This window comes from Ochotona curzoniae, unplaced genomic scaffold (genome assembly GCF_017591425.1).
Source record: "Ochotona curzoniae isolate NIBS_2020 unplaced genomic scaffold, NIBS_Ocur_1.0 contig_64, whole genome shotgun sequence".
NCBI classification, from domain to species: Eukaryota; Metazoa; Chordata; class Mammalia; order Lagomorpha; family Ochotonidae; genus Ochotona; species Ochotona curzoniae.
This window is the reverse complement of record NW_024466502.1, coordinates 21,456,163-21,474,226: the sequence shown is the minus strand read 5'-3', so window position 1 is coordinate 21,474,226 and position 18,064 is coordinate 21,456,163. Positions and strand designations below refer to the sequence as shown.

Below are 18,064 nucleotides of genomic sequence, written 5' to 3'. Positions count from 1 at the left end.
CAAGTAATTCACTACAGGAAATCTTTAATTTGTTCTGTAACCTACCCATTTTTTTTAAAGTCAGAATTTCAGTGCACATAATGTAGAAATATTCTAACACATGCTTATCCTAATATCAACAGATAACCACTACTCTATGAAGAGTTTGGAATAAAGTTCTGCAAGTATTTTTCCACATATATACTAGAAGCTTGTATATTCACGAATGTATATTTATACATTTTACTTACAGCTTATTACATTATAATGTTCAGATACTTTTAATACCCATATCAAAAGATGTTATTTTTCTTCAACAATTGGAAATTTATATACCTATGCACTTTTGTGCAGATAACATACAGCTGCACATATATGTAGTGTACACACACTCACACAATAATGAGTCTAAGAACAATTTTATATATTTTTCAAAATTTAATGCGACTTTCTACAGGAATAAAATACTCCCCTACACCCTGAAGTAGCCTCCTGGTATTCTTCTAATTGAATGGTTTGTCCAATTTTCCAGCTGAATCTTCATTATGTTTATATATACACATAATGTATGTTTTTACTGAAGGATGGTTTTGTTTCTTCTAGGAAGTTTCAATTTTTTATACATTGGAATTTATCAACATTTTGCTTTATGGATATTGTGCCATGCACTTTAAAAGTCCTCTCCACACTTATTATTTTCAGAAATTCCTTGGTCTTTCCTAGTTCATAACTTCAAATGAAGGTAAAAAAATCTGCTCACTTCAATTAAAATATAGCTAACAAACTAGATAAAAGATTTTGAAAAGAAACTACCAAATATAAAGTGAAGTTTTCATTTAAAAGTCCATAAAAATCATTGCTACCAGAAAGTTTCAAAGGATGTTATAAAAATCATCAGATCTGTGTAATTTCACAGGTGAAACACATCCAAGGCTGTACTTAAATTACCCCAAGAGTTTGAACAAAAATGGAAAGCTTACCCCTCTTTTTTTTTTTTAACCAGGACAGGTAATATAAGTACCTAAAAAAAAATATTCCTCCCGAAACCTACAAAACAGTCTTACTTTTTAAAAAACCGATTCTAGAAGTAAAAATAAAAAGGATAATGTTGGTGATTTATCAAAGAAAAAATACAGTAAAATAGGATTTATACTAAATGTTAAGTGGCTAGTACAAAAAAGCAAAAGATAAACTTAATCCATTATTCTATAAATACAAATGCATGATAAAACAATTTGATAAAAAGTATCTTCATAGTTTTTAATAAAAAGCCAGTATCACACTGTTACTAAATATACTAGAACCAGTATCTTCATAGCTTTTAATAAAAAAAAGCCAGTATCACACTGTTACTAAATATACTAGAACCATTTTCATATATTTACCAAAGAAATCCTATTATCAATGCTTAAACATTTTCTGAAAAGCACTAACAATGAAATAACAGTGTTAAGTGTAGAAAAGTAAAAGATACAGGCAAAACTTAGATTTTGATGAAGTTATGACTGGATGACTAATCCAAAAATATAGAAAATAAAATTTAAAACAATCAAAAATTAACACGGTAGTTATATATCTAATAAAAACAGATGAACACTCGTCCAACAGAGTTAGCATGAAATATAATGGAAGATTTCGTTTAAAATAGCACTGAAGATACGCATTATTGGAGGGAAATTTATAAGCAAATGTGATCTATTTAAAGTAAACTTCACAACTTTATTAAAGGATAAGAACAGACTAAGAACTTAAAAAAAAATGCTGTTCCCAGAGGACGTTATAGTATTAACATGTTGATGCTCATAAATGTTTCTACAAACAAGGTTATTCTAAAGTCTGTCCATAAATTTTTTTTTTAATTTTAAAAGATTTATTTATTTTTTATTGCAAAGTCAGATATACAGAGAGGAAGAGAGACAGAGAAGATCTTTCCTCTGATGATTCACTCCCTAAGTGACCGCAATGGCCGTTGCTGAGCCAATCCAAAGCCAGGAGCCAGGAACTTTCCTCCATGTCTCCCACGTGGGAGCAGGAACCCAAAGCTTTGGGCTGTCCTCCACTGCTTTCCCAGGCCACAAGCAGGGAGCCAGATGGGAAGTGGAGCTTCCAGGATTAGAACTGGCACCCATATGGGATCCTGGTACATTCAAGGCAAGGACTTTAGCCGCTAGATCATCACACCAGGCCCCATAAATATTTTATGACGACCTATGTGGAGTAATTAGAGGTAGGGAGAGAGAGAGGAAGTTGTCTGCATCCCATTCAGGAGTACCTGGGCTCAGATCCCAGCTTGACTTCCAATTTGTTTTCTTCTAGTATGCACAAAGCCACAGGATGGGTCATGAAGTTAGAACATGCCACCAGGTGGAGTGTTTGGCTTCTGGCTTAAGTCCTGGCCAGTCCAGGTTGTTGCAGGCATTTTAAGAGAAAACCAGCAAATGGGAACTGTCTAGCTCTTCTCTCATTCTTACTTTCACATTTAAATATACACACACGCACACTGATTTTTAAACTTAACATTATTACCATAAAATTAAGACATCTGAGAACCATTACACTCCAGTTTATATTCTTCTCACTTGAGAAAAACTTCAATGTTTTTATTACTTTCAAAAGTAAATATTATAAACATCAGAGAAGCTTCTGGCTCACGGACACATTATTAATTTGAGAACTTTCACTATTAAATTCAAAATATTTACTAAAGCAGATGTGGCTATTCCACCTTCAGCCTACTGAGTAGTAAATCCAAACAAAATTGCATGTATTCTAAACAGTAACTCTCATTGGACCCACCATTCATCTTAGTTATTCTGTCATATGTTCAATTTCACATAATTCAGTGCTACTTATTTATTAAACTTAGTATTTTAATCAACATGTACTCATTTTTAAAAAAAGTATCTATCATATATGAACATATAAAGATAGACATGTAAGGTCAAAAACCCAACAAAAACATGTCATGAGGTCTTATTAAACAGCAAATCATCCAAAACTTAGGTTAGGACATTTTTTTTAACCAAGTAACCAAGTAGCCAAGGCATAGTATACACATTGTTTAAAGCTCCTATTAGATACTTAATATTTGTAATATTTGAACATTAACTAATAATAGTAGCTCTTTCCTTAAAAAAAAAATTGAGAAGTGCTGCTCAATTGACAAATCTTGCAAAAGATTTTTAAAGGACAGAGTACTCAGAACTAGTTTTTTTTTTTTAAAAGATTTATTTTTATTTTATTTTTATTGGAAAGGCGGATATACAGAGAGGAGAGACAGAGAGGAAGATCTTCCGTCCGATGATTCACTCCCCAAGTGAGCACAACAGCCGATGCCATGCCGATCCGAAGCCAGGAGCCTCTTCCGGGTCTCCCACGCGGGTGCAGGGTCCCAAAGCTTTGGGCCGTCCTCGACTGCTTTCCCGGGCCACAGGCAGGGAGCTGGAAGGGAAGCAGGGCTGCCGGGATAGAACCGGCGCCTATATGGGATCCTGGGTGTGTAAGGTGAGGACCTTAACCACTTGCGGCACCGCGCTGGGCCCCAGAACTAGTTTTTAAAGACAAAACTCTTGAGCCCAGTGCAGTAGCCTAGTGGTTAAAGTCCTTGCCTTGCATGTGCTGTGATCCCATATGGCCGCTGGTTATGATCCTGTAGGCCCTGGCTTCCCATCCAGCTCCCTGCATGTGGCCTGGGAAAGCAGTCCAGGATGGCCCAAAGCACCTGTGTGGGACCCTGCACCTGTGTGGGAAACCAAGATGAAGCTCCTGGCTTCTGTCTTCAGTCCAGCTCAGTTCCAGCTTTGTGGCTACTTGGGGAGTGAATCAGTGAATCTTCCTCTCTGTCTCTCCTCCTCTCTTTGTCTGATTTTCCAATAAAAATAAATTAAAAAAAAAAAAAAAGACAAACTCTGGAGTGTCAAGAATCTATTCTAAAAATAATTCACTACCTGCTCCATCCACTATCACGAAGTAGACAGTTCCAGGGCTCCAGGGGAACACTTCTCAAGACTCAGTCTAATGTTAAAATGCCTGAGAGCTACTCCTTCAACTACGTTTTCAACAAGGGATCATTTTAACGGCAAAAAAGCAGAGTATAAGTCAATTTTAAATGTTCAAAACTTAGATAACAATAAAAATTTAAACCATTAGAGAAGTATTTCAATCTGCCAATTATACAGAGTTAATTGCTTGGAAAATAATACCATTCTTGAAAAAAAGGGGCAAGGACAAATACTTCATCTTTTCAGTAATTCCTTTTTAAAAAAAATACACTAGGCTATGAAGTCTTCACACTGCTCTCACTTTTGTTTTTAATGTTTTAATCCCAAAATTTGTATTTATATGCATATAAATATATTTATTTATTTATGGCCAGTCTTTGGAAAGACAATTAAGTTATCAGATTAAATTACTAACAATATCTTCAGAGCTAGAACATACGGATGCTTTAAGCATAATAAAGGAAGGAGCAGAGGTCGTGTTGGAGGGTACGCGGACCTGCCGGCACTTCTCCATTGGAAAGCAGCAGGTGGAAGGTAATTATGGCTGAACATCAGGATCAGTTTCTATCTTATCCCTCAACACTCACCTCGTCGAAAACAGATATTGTGCTAAGTCAACTGAGGAAAAAAAAAAGGTGGAAACCGGAAAGGCCTAATCTATAAAATGAAGAGAAAGTTCCAGCAGTAGGCAACTGCCTGAGTTGCTGGGTACCTTGGAAAGCCTTTATTTATTGGGAGAAAAACAGCTAAACCTGGCAGGTATTCTGGGTCTGGTTTATACAAAATTTGTGCTAACTATACCTATGTGCTAGTATAGTTTCCTGTTCAAATAAGAAAAGAAAAGAAAAAGTTAAAACATTAAGATATTTTAAAACAGGCGGGTCTAACATGGTGGCCTAGTGGCTGAAGTCCTCGCCTTGAACGCACCGGGATTCCATACAAGGGCAGTTCTAATCCCGGTGGTCCGGCTTCCCTTCCAGCTCCCTGCCTGTGGTCTGGGAAAGCAGTTTAGGATGGCCCAAAGCCTTGGGACCCTGCACCCGCATGGGAGACCCAGAAGAAGCTCTGGGCTCCTGACTTCAGATCGGCTCAGCTCCAGCCGTTGTGGTCACTTGGGGAGTGAATCATCAAAAGGAGGATCTTCCTCTCTGTCTTTCCTCCTCTCTGTATACCTGGCTTTCCAATAAAAATAAGTAATGCTAACATAAATAAATAGGCAAACAAATAAATAGAGATTTAGTGGGAAATGCCAAACGGGGTGGCAGGGTGTGGGGCTAGGAGGACGTGAGCTCCGTTAGGCTGCAGCACCCACTGGGCCCTTCCAAGACCAGGACTAAGCGCAGAGCATGCCAAGCAGGTCAGTGGCACCCACTGGCACAAGCAAACTATTGGGCTGGTAGGGAAACTTGGGGAACTTCCTTGTTAGGCTAAAGCTCCTGCTGGGGAGCATAATGGTTTGGGCTGGGCTCAGGTCAGGCCAGGCTAGGTTAAAGCATCCACCAGCAAATCCGAGATCCAGGGCTAGGAACTGGCATGGTAGCGGTTGCTGGGCACTCTTCTTCTGGGGAGTCAGGGCTGGGCAAGTTTGCAGCAACCATCCAAATGCATGCAGGCTATGTCGGGGGTTGGAAGGAGGGCAGACTAGGTTCAGCTCCAGCACCCACTGGCACTTGCAAGAGCCAGAATGGATGAAGAACCAGCAGCACTAAGCTGAGGCACTTGCCTCTTCATATGAGAGCCAGGTCAGGGGATGGACAAGGCTGCAAAGTAAGAGCTGGAATGAATGCAGGTCAGTTGGGCTAAGCTGCAGTACTTAGTGGTGAGTGCCAGGACTGGTGCCAGCCATGTCTAACTGGGTCACAGCACCCACCAGCACATGTGAGATCCAAGGGCGGGAACAGACCTGGTATGGGAACTCGGTAAACTACCTTACTTATTGCAGCTTCTGCTGGGGAGTGTGAGAGCCAGGGCAGGCCAGGGCAGGCTGTGCCTATCAACAGCACCCATCAGCATAAGTGTGAGCCAGGTCTGGGGGCAGGCCAAGCTGGGCCAATCCATAGCACACAGGGCACAACCAGCAGCCAGGACAGAGAGCAGACCAGGCCAGGTTGGACCAAAACACCCACCAGTGCACATGTGGGCTGGGGTGGGCCAGCTCAACATGGCAGCACTATCCAATGGCATACATGAGGATTGGGTCCAGAACAGGCCAGCCTGAGCCAAGCTGCAGTACCCATGTGCATGCATGAGAGCCAGATGGGATGCAGAATAGACTGGGCTAGGTGGCAGCACATGCCACACAAAAACCAACATCAGGGGCAGGCCCAGTAGGGGTTATTGGGCTTGCCCCAACTAGGTTGCTTCCCAGAGGTTGTGTCAAGACTGGACCTTTGTCAGGCTGAACTAGGTTGAGCTAGGCCGCAGCACCCATCAGTTAGCATGAAAGATAAAGCTGAGGGTAGGACTGATCAAGTAGCTTCATCCACCAGCACGTGCACTGGCTGGTGCAGGTGAAGGATTGAACCTGATTCTGTACTGGCTGGCACATGCAGAACCAGGTCTGAGATCACCCCAGGCAAAGTTGCTTGGGGAACTTCCCAAGTAGACGGTCGAACTCAAACCCTGGCCACACAGAGAAAATCCTAAGATACTGGTTCGACCTTGGAGTACATGTATCAGGACTGAGCCTCCTCAGTTGCTGATACATATATGGTGCTCAGTATGCCCAGATATACACAGGGAATATAATGGCCAGCTCATCTAGGTCAACAGAGGAGTGAGTACCTCATCAGAGGATGGAAAGTAGAACAGGTTGGATCATTCTCCTGGCCGAGCTTACCAACATATTGCTAGGCCTGGGCATGCACTGAAGTAGACTTGGTCAGCCAACAGACCTTGGAAAGATTTTCTCAACCTGGGGGCAACAAAACCTATGATGTCTCAGAGCTATCAAAACAACTTAAGTAATGCCCTCCAACACTCTTCTCCACACTGGGGTCTCTAGGGCACCATCAAATGAACATCTCCCATCCCCAGGTGCTGATGCAATTTGACAGCAAGGAGTGGGCCCCACACTTTCTTTACAGACACCAGAGGGAAAAAATGGAAACATTTGTCCCACCCACCTTCTTCCACACTTCAATCCTAATAGGAGACCCACAAGGGCATGTACCCCTCAACTATGTAAACAATACTAAAAATAAAATTAAAAACCAAAACCTAACAAAAAGGCAAGTTTTCTGACCAAAGAGAGAGAACAATCTGACATTGAACTAAGTGAATGCCTTGAAGTATTCTAATTATATTATTTTATATACAGATGTGTCTAACTAAACTAAGATGTTTCAGGTGGACATGAATTCCATTTTATAGATTCTACTTATTGGTCAAACATGATTACTCATGTAAGTTTAAAAATATTCATCTAAAGGGAAAAAAAGAAAAGTAGGAAGGAAAGAGGTTGAGGGAGAGCAAAGAAGAGAAGTAGGAAGGGAAGATGGTTATCTTAGAATTGAATCTATAAAATACATGAGTTGTTTTATAATAATAAAAATTTAATCAGTCTATATTAAAACTTACAAGCAGTGTTTACACATTTAAATTTGAATTTTTGGTAAGTTTTTTTTAATACTTACTACTTCAGCGTCTACTCTTGTCTTGAATGTAATTACTGCATGAAGTGAAGAGTCATCAATCTGACAATCTTCAATTTCACCATATTGCTTTAAATTAGAAAAAAGTATTTCCCCCAAATAAATATTTTGAAATATTCAAAAAACTTTTAATGGCATTTACAACATTAAAATAGTAATAAATATAACAGAGACTATGTACCAATTCATTCCGGTTAACAAAAAAATGATCAAAAATTCATTCTAGTACTTGATATTATAAGATAAAGGGGTGGCCTTTTTTCCAGTATTATTTACATAATTCTACTCTTTGAATAATTAGTAAACCTTATAATTAGTTGCAATACTGTTGAACTGAATGAAATAATGGTCAAAACCCGATTTTCTGATACTCATTAATCTCAGTATACACTACGTTCTTTTTAATAGTGTATCAAATTCTTAGATCATTCCCTGAGGTTTTTTGGCATAATTCTCAATAAATGGGAAAAACTGATGCATTTATTTTAAATAATTTTCCCAAAATAACTAACTTCCAGGATTAGATGCAGTCTGATTCAGAGTAATGATATCCAAACTATACCATATACTTTATCATACCACATAATCTGTTACAGATATTTAAAAGCCAACCACATTACATATGCCTGCTTTTAGTGTGCCAAATCTATGTACAGGAAGATTCTTCCATGTGATCAAGTCCTTTGTATATATTTATATATAACTGCCAATACATTTTTACCCCCATTAAAAAATTATATCCATAATCTCACTGAAATACATAAAGCATATGGCGAAATTATGCAACTGACTCTAAAATCAACTATGCCAGTTACTAGCTATATAAATCTAAACAAGTTACTTTACCTCTTCTTGTATGACTTTCCTTATCCTTAAAATACTGGACATAACAATACCTACCTTATAGGAGTGTTCAAACAACTTGCAATAAGGAATTATTATAAGGCATTCAAAACTAATAGCTAGCACACAATATAAGAGCTCTGCAAGTTTCGGCTATAATCTTTTATTATGACTAATTCCGATAGATATTTAAATAAGCATTTTGTTCATCCTGATTTTAATAGTCACAGATTCTTTAAAAATGTAGGGTTTTTTTCCTGGTATCTGTTAACTGTTCAAATCACAGACTGAGATTAAGAAACTTAATGTTAGACCTGCATTCTTATTTAAGAAATAGTTTCAGAACCTGAATTATCCCTATTAACCTTTGAGTGGAGTTTGATTCTCTAGATGCATTTAAGAATTTTTGTTTAGAGGCTCTGAATGTTTCTTAAAGCAAAACCATACTAAGGGTGGGAGTCAGGCACAACGGTAAAATCACCACCCGGGGATACAGGCCTCCCTTTCATGGCCTGTTTTGAGTCCCGAGTCCTCTGCTTCCAACCCAGCTTTCGGGTTAACTCACACCCAAGGAGGCAGCACAGGATGAGGGCACAAGTGCTTGCACTGCTGCTCATGCCACCACACGCAAGACCCGAACTGATTCTGGATTCCTGGTTTCAAGCTGGCTTGTAGGCTTTTTGGGAGTGAACTATTGGATGGAAGATCTGTTTCTTTCAAGTAAAATGTAAGAAAAACATTTAAATTTCACCAAATCACAATTATACCCAACTCATTTTATTTGTATGTATTATTTTAGCAGATTCATTTCTGGTTTCCTGATAAACTCCTTAACATGCTTATGTTACCCAGGTATCACTTCCTTTGTGGAAGGGTATAGAAGTGAGATGCACAGTAGTGAAGAGTTGGGCTATATTATACCCAAACTCTTTTCTTTTCCCTTTGAGCACACCAAGGATAGGATTTCCTATATTTCTTATCCTTAATCATTTTAGTTATTTTTAAAATAATTTCTTCTAATACCTCTTACATCCTAACAGTCTCTAATTGTTGTAAGCCTTCCCACACTTAAATGTGACTTTCACAAGGGTAAATTATTTGTGTACTGATCTACAAAAGCTTATCTTTACTGAATGATCTAAGCTCTAATTTTATTATCTCATTAAACTACCTCTATTTTTTCTTCCATCCTATGCCATTGTAAAAGGCACTTCTCAAATTTAATAAAGTATTTATGGTGTTTAATAAATTTAACTTGATTGTAAATTATTTTCATAGCTTAACTGTTTTTGTGAAACCAATATATGTAAATGCATGTCTTCAGGGTAAAAAACTGATTATTTCCTTCCTGTCTCTGAGTAATTACTGTAAGCTGAGGTTAAAACTGCTGTTTAGTAACTAATACTTGGAAAACCATGAAGAATCACAATTCCTAAGCCAGAAGGGCCTATGGCATGTGGAGTCTTCTCTGTTCTGTACATGAACCTAATGAATCTCAGAGAAATACAATTCAATAATAGATTAGTTATGACTAGAATGTCATTCTCCTTTCTTAGATCAATCATCAGCTCACAGACTCCTTGCTATACCCTGGTACTTAAAAAAAAAAAAAAAAAAGACTGTGCAGCAAGTTGAACAGCTCCTTAAAAGTAAATATTTTATATGATACTAACTAAAGGAATTTCTTCTTTGAAACACTGAGAAATCATTTTTTTCACAGTATTTTTAAAGGCCTACCAGTAAGAGTTGTGACATTCTTTCCAGATAACTAAATAAAAAGTCTTACAATTTGTTTTAGAAAATTTTTAGAAATTACAGATTACTCCAACTCTTTGTTCAGATTAATGGTTTTAAGTTACTCGTGTCGCTTTCATCATTTCCTCTTTAATCATATCTAGTATCTAAATGGTCATCACTGGCATTTATTTGGTGTGTAAGAAAGTACCGCAAAATGAGGCAGAAGATCTTCTCTATCACTCTCTGTAAACGCAGAAATCTCCAACGCCCTGGGACGGTGATCCACCACAGCGTGACCGGGCACACCTCGCCCTCGGCCTCGACCTCGACCCCTGCCACGGCCGTGAGCTGTACCTCGACCTCTTGAATGAATTCCTCTACCTCGACCAGAGGAAAGAATCCCTCGTTTTGCAGCCTATAAGAGATCAGACACACAGGTTAAAGAATGTTGCACTACAACTTCAACACCCCTTTAACAAAAACATTGGGGTCCAAAAATAATTCAGGTTTTACTTTTCCAGATACTAGATTATTTACGTAGTTGTCCAGCTACACTTCTCTAATCCTCAAATCCAAGTCTTTTTAGTATTTTGAATTAGATGTCAACCTGTCTTAATACAAGCAAGTGTTAGAATGGCAGATGAGTCGGAATTTTATGCAATGTCAGCATATTCAAATAATGCTCTTTAAAAAAAAATAAAAGAGGGGCCAGTACTGTAGCTCAGTAGTTATGCTGCCAGCCAGGATGCCAGTATCAACATGCATTAGTGCAAGGCTTGGCTGCTCCACTTCCGATCTAGCTCTTGCTAATGCTCCTGAGAGCACTGTGGAAGATGGCCCAATGCTTCAGTGCCCGCCATCCACAGAGGAAACCTGGATGGAGCTCCAGGCTCCTGCCTTATGTGGCCATTTTGGAAGTGAAACAGTGAATGGAATCAGTCTCTCCCTCTCTTTCAAATACAAAAATCTTGAAACAAAACAAAAACATTATATTAGTTAGGATCTTAGTTTTTTTTTTTTTAATTATTGATTACATTGTATTATGAGACATAGTTCTATAGGTACTGGGATTCCTCCCACCCCTCCCCCCATGGTGGACTCCTCCACTTCGTTGTGAAACCTCAGTTCACATTCAGTTGAGACATGGATCTTAGTTTTTAAAATGCAATCCTTTCAAGTAGCTAGAAATTCAGATAAAAGCCTTAACATTAAAGTTTTGAAGTTATTAAAAGCACCCCCTTTCTAAATTCTTGTTCTCTAAATTATCAGGACACGCCACAAAATGATCCGTGTCTTTAGATTTCTAAATAATAGACAATGTTAAAGGTAATTTCAGAAACCATGAAAACACACAAAACACACCACAAAGTGGAGCTTTCCAGTTTGGACATTTAAGCATAATGTTTGTTTCTTTGCTGATTTAGTGGTGATCTTGAATTAATCATATATCACAACATTATTATAAGACCAATGTATCACACTAATTCATCATATGCATAGTGTGCCATTTCATTATGCTCCAAATATTTAATGAACATTTCCTATTAGAGTTAAGTCCTTGCCATCATGAAAATCAAATCTTAAAGAAGAGATATTAAACAGTATAGTATTTAATTAATTAATGAGAGGTTGATAAAAAACAAATAACTTAATTTTAATATGATGTATAGATATGAACAGGACACAACATTCCAGATAGGCAGTGAATCAACCCAGCAGAATGAAATTTCCCTGAAGGTTTTTTCCTGTTTAGTCTGTGCTTTATTCCTAACATCTGCAACACTTGCTTGCAGGCTGTATTTTACTATTTGTTCAACAAAGAAACAAAGGAATTAAGAATGAAAAAGCCAAGAGATTGGAGTATAATATGAATAACAGCCAAGATGAAAAGAAATACAGTTTTACAAATAATGAATAAAATGCAGTAGAGCTGGATGTGGCTAGAGTGACAAACAAATTCAAATCATGCACCCAATTCTAAGAATTTTGACATTTATCTCAAAACCCATGAAAATCAATTAAAAGATCTTAGGCAGTAAAACAAAGTGATACAATCAAATTAGTTTTGAAAATGAAGACAAAGCTGGAAACCATTCAGCAAGCCACTTTACTAATCTTAGCACTTGAAGACAAAGGCTTGCAATCAGTTATGGTGATAGAGAAGTTTTTACAACAGAGAATTAAACATATTTAAGATTTATTTAGGAGTAACATGCAGTCTCAAAAGGCAGAACTAGAGGCAAAACTGCAGCCCAGTATCCCCACCTGGATTCTAACCATCTCTAACAATGTCACAGGGAGGAGGAACATGATCCAAAGGAGGCAGAGCTGAAGAAACTGCTGGTGCTCTGAGTCCCTGTAACTACTAGTAATAGTCTGAGAGAGTATTGTGAGAAATGGGACATACTGACAGACTGTATGATAGAGACCCCTAAAAATAATGTTCAGAGGCTTTGGTTCTGTGACTTCCTCTCATGTTGAAGAAGTGGATGCAGCAGTGTACCCTTGATTATACAAAGTTAATGGGCATGTACTGGAACTGAGAGCTGGCTGTAGAAGGGACACAATGAAACCAACCTGGTGCCCTTCTAACACTGAAGATTTTTGTTGATAGTATTAAAGAAGATATAGAGAAATACAATTTGAGAGACTACTTTGAGAAGCACAAAAGCAGCGAAACCACAGAATAAGAAAGGCAAAGCAGGAAAAAAGAGATTTGCTTTTGCAACTTTTGATGGTAACACAGGTGATAAACAGGTCCTTTCTAAACAAGAAGTACAGCCTGCTACTGGATTACCAAGAGCCTGTGGAAGTGGATCTGGCAGCTTCATGGGTCATGGAGGAAGCTAAGTTGTAAGAGGAAGCTAAGCTGGTGGATATGATGGCAACAGGAAATTCTAAGCTGATGGTGGATGCAATGATTTTAGATGTGAAGGCAGGCAACCATAGCAGTGGTCCTGGTTATGGTAGTAGAGATAACTCTGGTAGTGGCAGACCAGAATATGGCAAACAAGATGGAGGAAGATGCAATGGTTACATGATGAAGGAAATTTCTGAGGTAACTACAATAATGGTGGAAACGACAAGGACTTTAAAAATTATAGTAGAAACCAATTATGGACTTATGAAAGGGGCAGTTCTGGTAGGAAAAGCCTAGGCATGATGGTTATGGATCTGGTAGTGGGGGTGGTGGGCATGGTAACAAGAAGTTGTAAAAGCAGAGGGTTACAACTTTTAGCCAGAGAGTGAGTGAGGAGTTGTCAGGAAACTTGGCAGGAGTCGGCAGGTTACTTGGAGACAGCTGTCCCAAATGCAATAGAGGAATAATAAAAATCTACCACAGAAAAAATAACAATCTGTAGTCATAAAAATCACTGCAACAGGAACCGTTCTTGTTAAGGACTGTCACAGCCATAGTTTCTAAGAAGCACAGTAATTCAGCATAGAGTTGTTAATTAATGCAATGCAGTGACAATCAGATGCACATCTATGAGGTCTTTCATCTTTGTAGCTTTGTCTTTTTCATCATTATATTGCTCCAGAAATTTTAACAGTGGCACAAATACAAATATTAAGGAATCACAAGAAAAAAAAAAAGTAATCAAGTAAAATCTGTTAATTAACTGAATATGGGCACTAAATAAAAAGGGTAGAGTGAGTTAGATGTCCAGATTTTGGGTTGCACGGACTTTAGGAATTAGCTAAATGAGAACACTCTGAACAGGCTGAGAAGACGCTGAGATTTCCAAATGGAATGTCAAACTGGCACAACTGCTGAACCTCTGCTAGTATTTCAGCTTCTTCACCTTAAGATATTGAATCTTACCATTAGCTAGAATAAGCATGTAAAATCCAAATATAAGACAAGTAAAAAAATCCAGGCACAGAAGTGCAAATACTGCACTAATTTACTTATATGTGGAATCTAAAAAACTACATACACAGAAAGAGAGAACAAAATGATAGCTGTCAGGTTCAGAGTGGGCAGATCAGGGCCTTCCTTGTCTGAAAGCCTTAAGAATCCATAGGACATTTTCTTGAACCTGCATACCATTTGCATTATTTGAGAACCTGATTTAGTTGCATGTGTATTCTGCCCAAGATAATAGATTTGGGAAAAGACTTCTTATGTGTTATTGTAGAAATTGTAGAGATTTTCTGCTAATGTCATTGTGACTTTAAAATTTCATTTTCAAAACGTTGACCCACACTTTTTGTAACTAGGTAATAGTGGCACCAAAATTCTTTATCCAAGCTTTTCCCTCATGTAACTTAACATTGCATGACTTGTTCTGTTTTTGTTTTAGGATAGCTTATTTAGTTTGCAGTACACCTTAGCTTATACCAGTAATTAGTGTGTTCATTCATCATACTGTGTTTCTTGTTAATGGATGTGAAAAAAGGATTTTGAGGTTGTAAAGATGTGGAAGATTTTCTTTTTTTTTTTTTTGAAATCGAAAGGCAAAGTTGAAGATGTCCTCGTGTGAATAGCACATTTATAAATATATACATTTGGGCTCGGCGTGGTGTCCTAGTGGCTGAAGTCTTTGCCTTGAATGCACCAGGATCCCATATGGGAGCCGGTTCTAATCATGGCAGCCCCATTTCCCACCAAGCTCCCTGCTTGTGGCCTGGGAAAGTAGTTGGGAATGGCTCAAACCTTGGGACTCTGCATCTGTGTGGGAGACCCAGAAGAGCTCCTGGCTCCCTGCTTCAGATCAGGGCAGCTCCAGTCATTGTGGTCACTTGGGAAGTGAATCATCTGATGAAAGATCTTCCTCTCTGTCTCTCCTCCTCTCTGTGTATCTGCCTTTCAATTTCAAAAAAAAAAAAAAGAAAATCTTCCACATCTTTACAACCTCAAAATCCTTTTTTCACATCCATTAACAAGAAACACAGTATGATGAATGAACACACTAATTACTGGTATAAGCTAAGGTGTACTGCAAACTAAATAAGCTATCCTAAAACAAAAACAGAACAAGTCATGCAATGTTAAGTTACATGAGGGAAAAGCTTGGATAAAGAATTTTGGTGCCACTATTACCTAGTTACAAAAAATGTGGGTCCACGTTTTGAAAATGAAATTTTAAAGTCACAATGACATCAGCAAAAAATCTCTACAATTTCTACAATAACACATAAGAAATCTTTTCCCAAATCTATTATCTTGGGCAGAATACACATGCAACTAAATCAGGTTCTCAAATAATGCAAATGGTATGCAGGTTCAAGAAAATGTCCTATGGATTCTTAAGACTCAGACAAGGTAGGCCCTTAGGAAAATCTGGTAGCTGCTAAGGATTAATACGTGGAAGGCAGTACTCATCACTGTTTCCTATTGTCAATTCCCACCCTCCAAAAATTAAGTTGTCAATAAATTTGAAAAACAAAAACATCTTCAGGTTAAACAAACCATAAAACATTTAAACTACTGTCACACAATGGTTAAGTACAGACATGTACTAAGTATAGTAACGACACTAATCTCTCTCTTCTGTATTTAAAATGTAACTCTACCTTTCAAACATTTTATGTTGAATTTTAAAAACTGTCATGTCATGAAACAGGACGTAAGTTTATTATATAGGTCATGTTTTTCTTATATAAATAACCAGAACTAAATTAAGAGAATTTATTTTCTTTTATAAACATCAACAGCACCATCTATAGGTAAAACTTAAGTTAGCATGTTTTTCATTGAAAGTCTGATTCTTCAAGCAATTCAATATGCCTTTGTCTACAAAATGCATATGCCAGTATGTGCATGTGTTTCTAGGAATTTCTGAAAAGTCTTTAATAGTCTATAACTCCAGGGAAAAAAAAATACAGAGAACAAAATCCACAAGAGAGAAAGAAGCTAATGGAGGTTTATAGAAGGAACTACCACTAGTCATTAAATGAGATTTTCACTGGCTCTGAAAACTTTAATCCCTTTCCTGTATCAACATCCCAACACAAATAGCTATCAGGAATTGTTGACTACCATGAAAATATTTTCAGAGTAACCACTGCAACTGTATCTTTTAAATGTTCCTTTTAAGTGTAGTCCGGACTTGTACTGAAGCCTACCTCCAGCTGTAATTCTGTATACTTCCTCCTAAGTTCAGTGACTTCTTCTCCAGCTTGCATCTTCTTATATAGATCCAACTCTGTATCAAGCAATTCTTTTTGCATCTAAAAAGAAAAATGAGCATTTTAGGTAACAACGCTCAATATATTCAATTTCTATGAAAATTTTTATGGGGAACTTTTATATATCCCCATTTATATTCCCATATATTCCTTTTTTTATTCCCAGCTCACTGTACTTGAAGCCATCAACCCTCTGTCCCACAATGCTGAAACAGCCTCCTTGCTATTATTTCTACTGTTTTTTCATAATTCATTTTGGGTGCAACAGCAAGAGTGAGATTTGATGGGATGATATCAAGCCATTTTCACAAAATAACTGAGAAAAAGCCGTTTTAACAAAAAGGGAAGGACACAACCAAAAAAACAAGGTGCTAACAAGCAATATATAAAATGCTTTTCTAGGGTCAGAAGCGTGTCCTAGCGGCTAAAGTCCTCGCCTTGAACGCACCGGGATCCCATATGGGCGCCGGTTCTAATCCTGGCAGCTCCACTTCCCATCGAGCTCCCTGCTTGTGGCCTGGGAAAGCAGTAGAGGACGGCCCAAAGCCTTGGGACCCTGCACCCGTGTGGGAGACCCGGAAGAAGTTCCTGGCTCCTGGCTTTGGATAGGCATAGCATTGGCCACTGTATTCACTTGGGGAGTGAATCATCGGATGGAAGATCTTCCTCTCTGTCTCTCCTCCTCTCTGTCTCTCCTCCTCTCTGTATATATGACTTTCCAATAAACAAATAAATCTTAAAAAATAAATAAATAAAAATAAAAGAGTAAGGATCTGTTTAAAAAAAAAAGTAATCCTATAACAGACTTCTGATTTTATATTTTTTGTGGAATATACAGGTATTAAGTCAGTAAAGAATGAAATAAGTTTTTATGTTTACTGCATTTTCATGTTTAGGTGTTGGAAATAGTATCATTGCAGCAATTTTGACACTGTTGAATGTTTTACAGGACTATCTATGAATAATATAATGCCATCAGTAGCCACAAACTGCCTTTATAGAGACAGAAATTAAGAAGAAAAAGAACTACATGGTATAAGACTACAATTAATAGTTTTAATGATTTTACACATATACATAGAGTAGAAATATTGTATAATACTATTTTTCTTTAATCACTTATTAAATCTGAAATCAACTACTTTATTTTTATCTAAAAATTCATCTACCTGGATTTTTTTTCCTTTCCAATCAACGCATTCTGTACAGCGCTGCCAGAGTATTACTTCTCTTTTGTTAACTATTAAATCACAATCCACTCAGTTAAGCCAAACTCTTCACTCAATTACCTTTACCTTTTCAAGTTTATCAGATTGTCCTGATTACTGACTTTGCAACTGTTAATTCCACAGTATTCAAAAGATTGATAGTGTTTACTTAAAGAAGTATGAACACAAATTAAACTACCTGAGTCTTGGTCTTTATACTTTTTGGAAGACAGCGACCAGGAGACGCAGCTTTGACCTCATCTTTCAATTTGGTGATATTTTTTGTCAAAACTTCAAGAGTTTTCATGATTTCTGCTTTATCTTCAGATTTCATTGTTTTATTTTTCTCCAGTTTTGAAATTAGCATCTGTAGAATTTTTAAAGAGAAAAATCTGATAATTACTTCTACCACAATTAAAAAAGCAAAAGTAGCAAAATATGTCTAAAAAGTAAATAATACCACCTTTAGTTTATGCGTTCGACTTAAAACTACTAAATATTTAAAGAG

General features: G+C 37.5%; 1 protein-coding gene across 14 annotated transcripts in view; it reads right to left on the bottom strand.

Annotated features, from left to right (window-relative positions):
• RBM26 (RNA binding motif protein 26) overlaps nt 1-18,064 on the bottom strand; it is an 80,664-nt gene that overhangs the window by 9,736 nt on the left and 52,864 nt on the right. For all 14 annotated transcript variants that reach the window (XR_005884920.1, XR_005884922.1, XR_005884921.1 and 11 more), the window contains 4 exons: nt 17,756-17,923; nt 16,286-16,390; nt 10,422-10,628; nt 7,616-7,702 (listed from right to left, as the gene is read on the bottom strand). Coding sequence is in view for 9 of the 14 variants with exons in the window: in XM_040991254.1 (XP_040847188.1) it covers nt 7,616-7,702; nt 10,422-10,628; nt 16,286-16,390; nt 17,756-17,923 (567 nt within the window). In the remaining 5 variants the exon portion in view is untranslated. The remainder of the gene's footprint in view (nt 1-7,615; nt 7,703-10,421; nt 10,629-16,285; nt 16,391-17,755; nt 17,924-18,064) is intronic.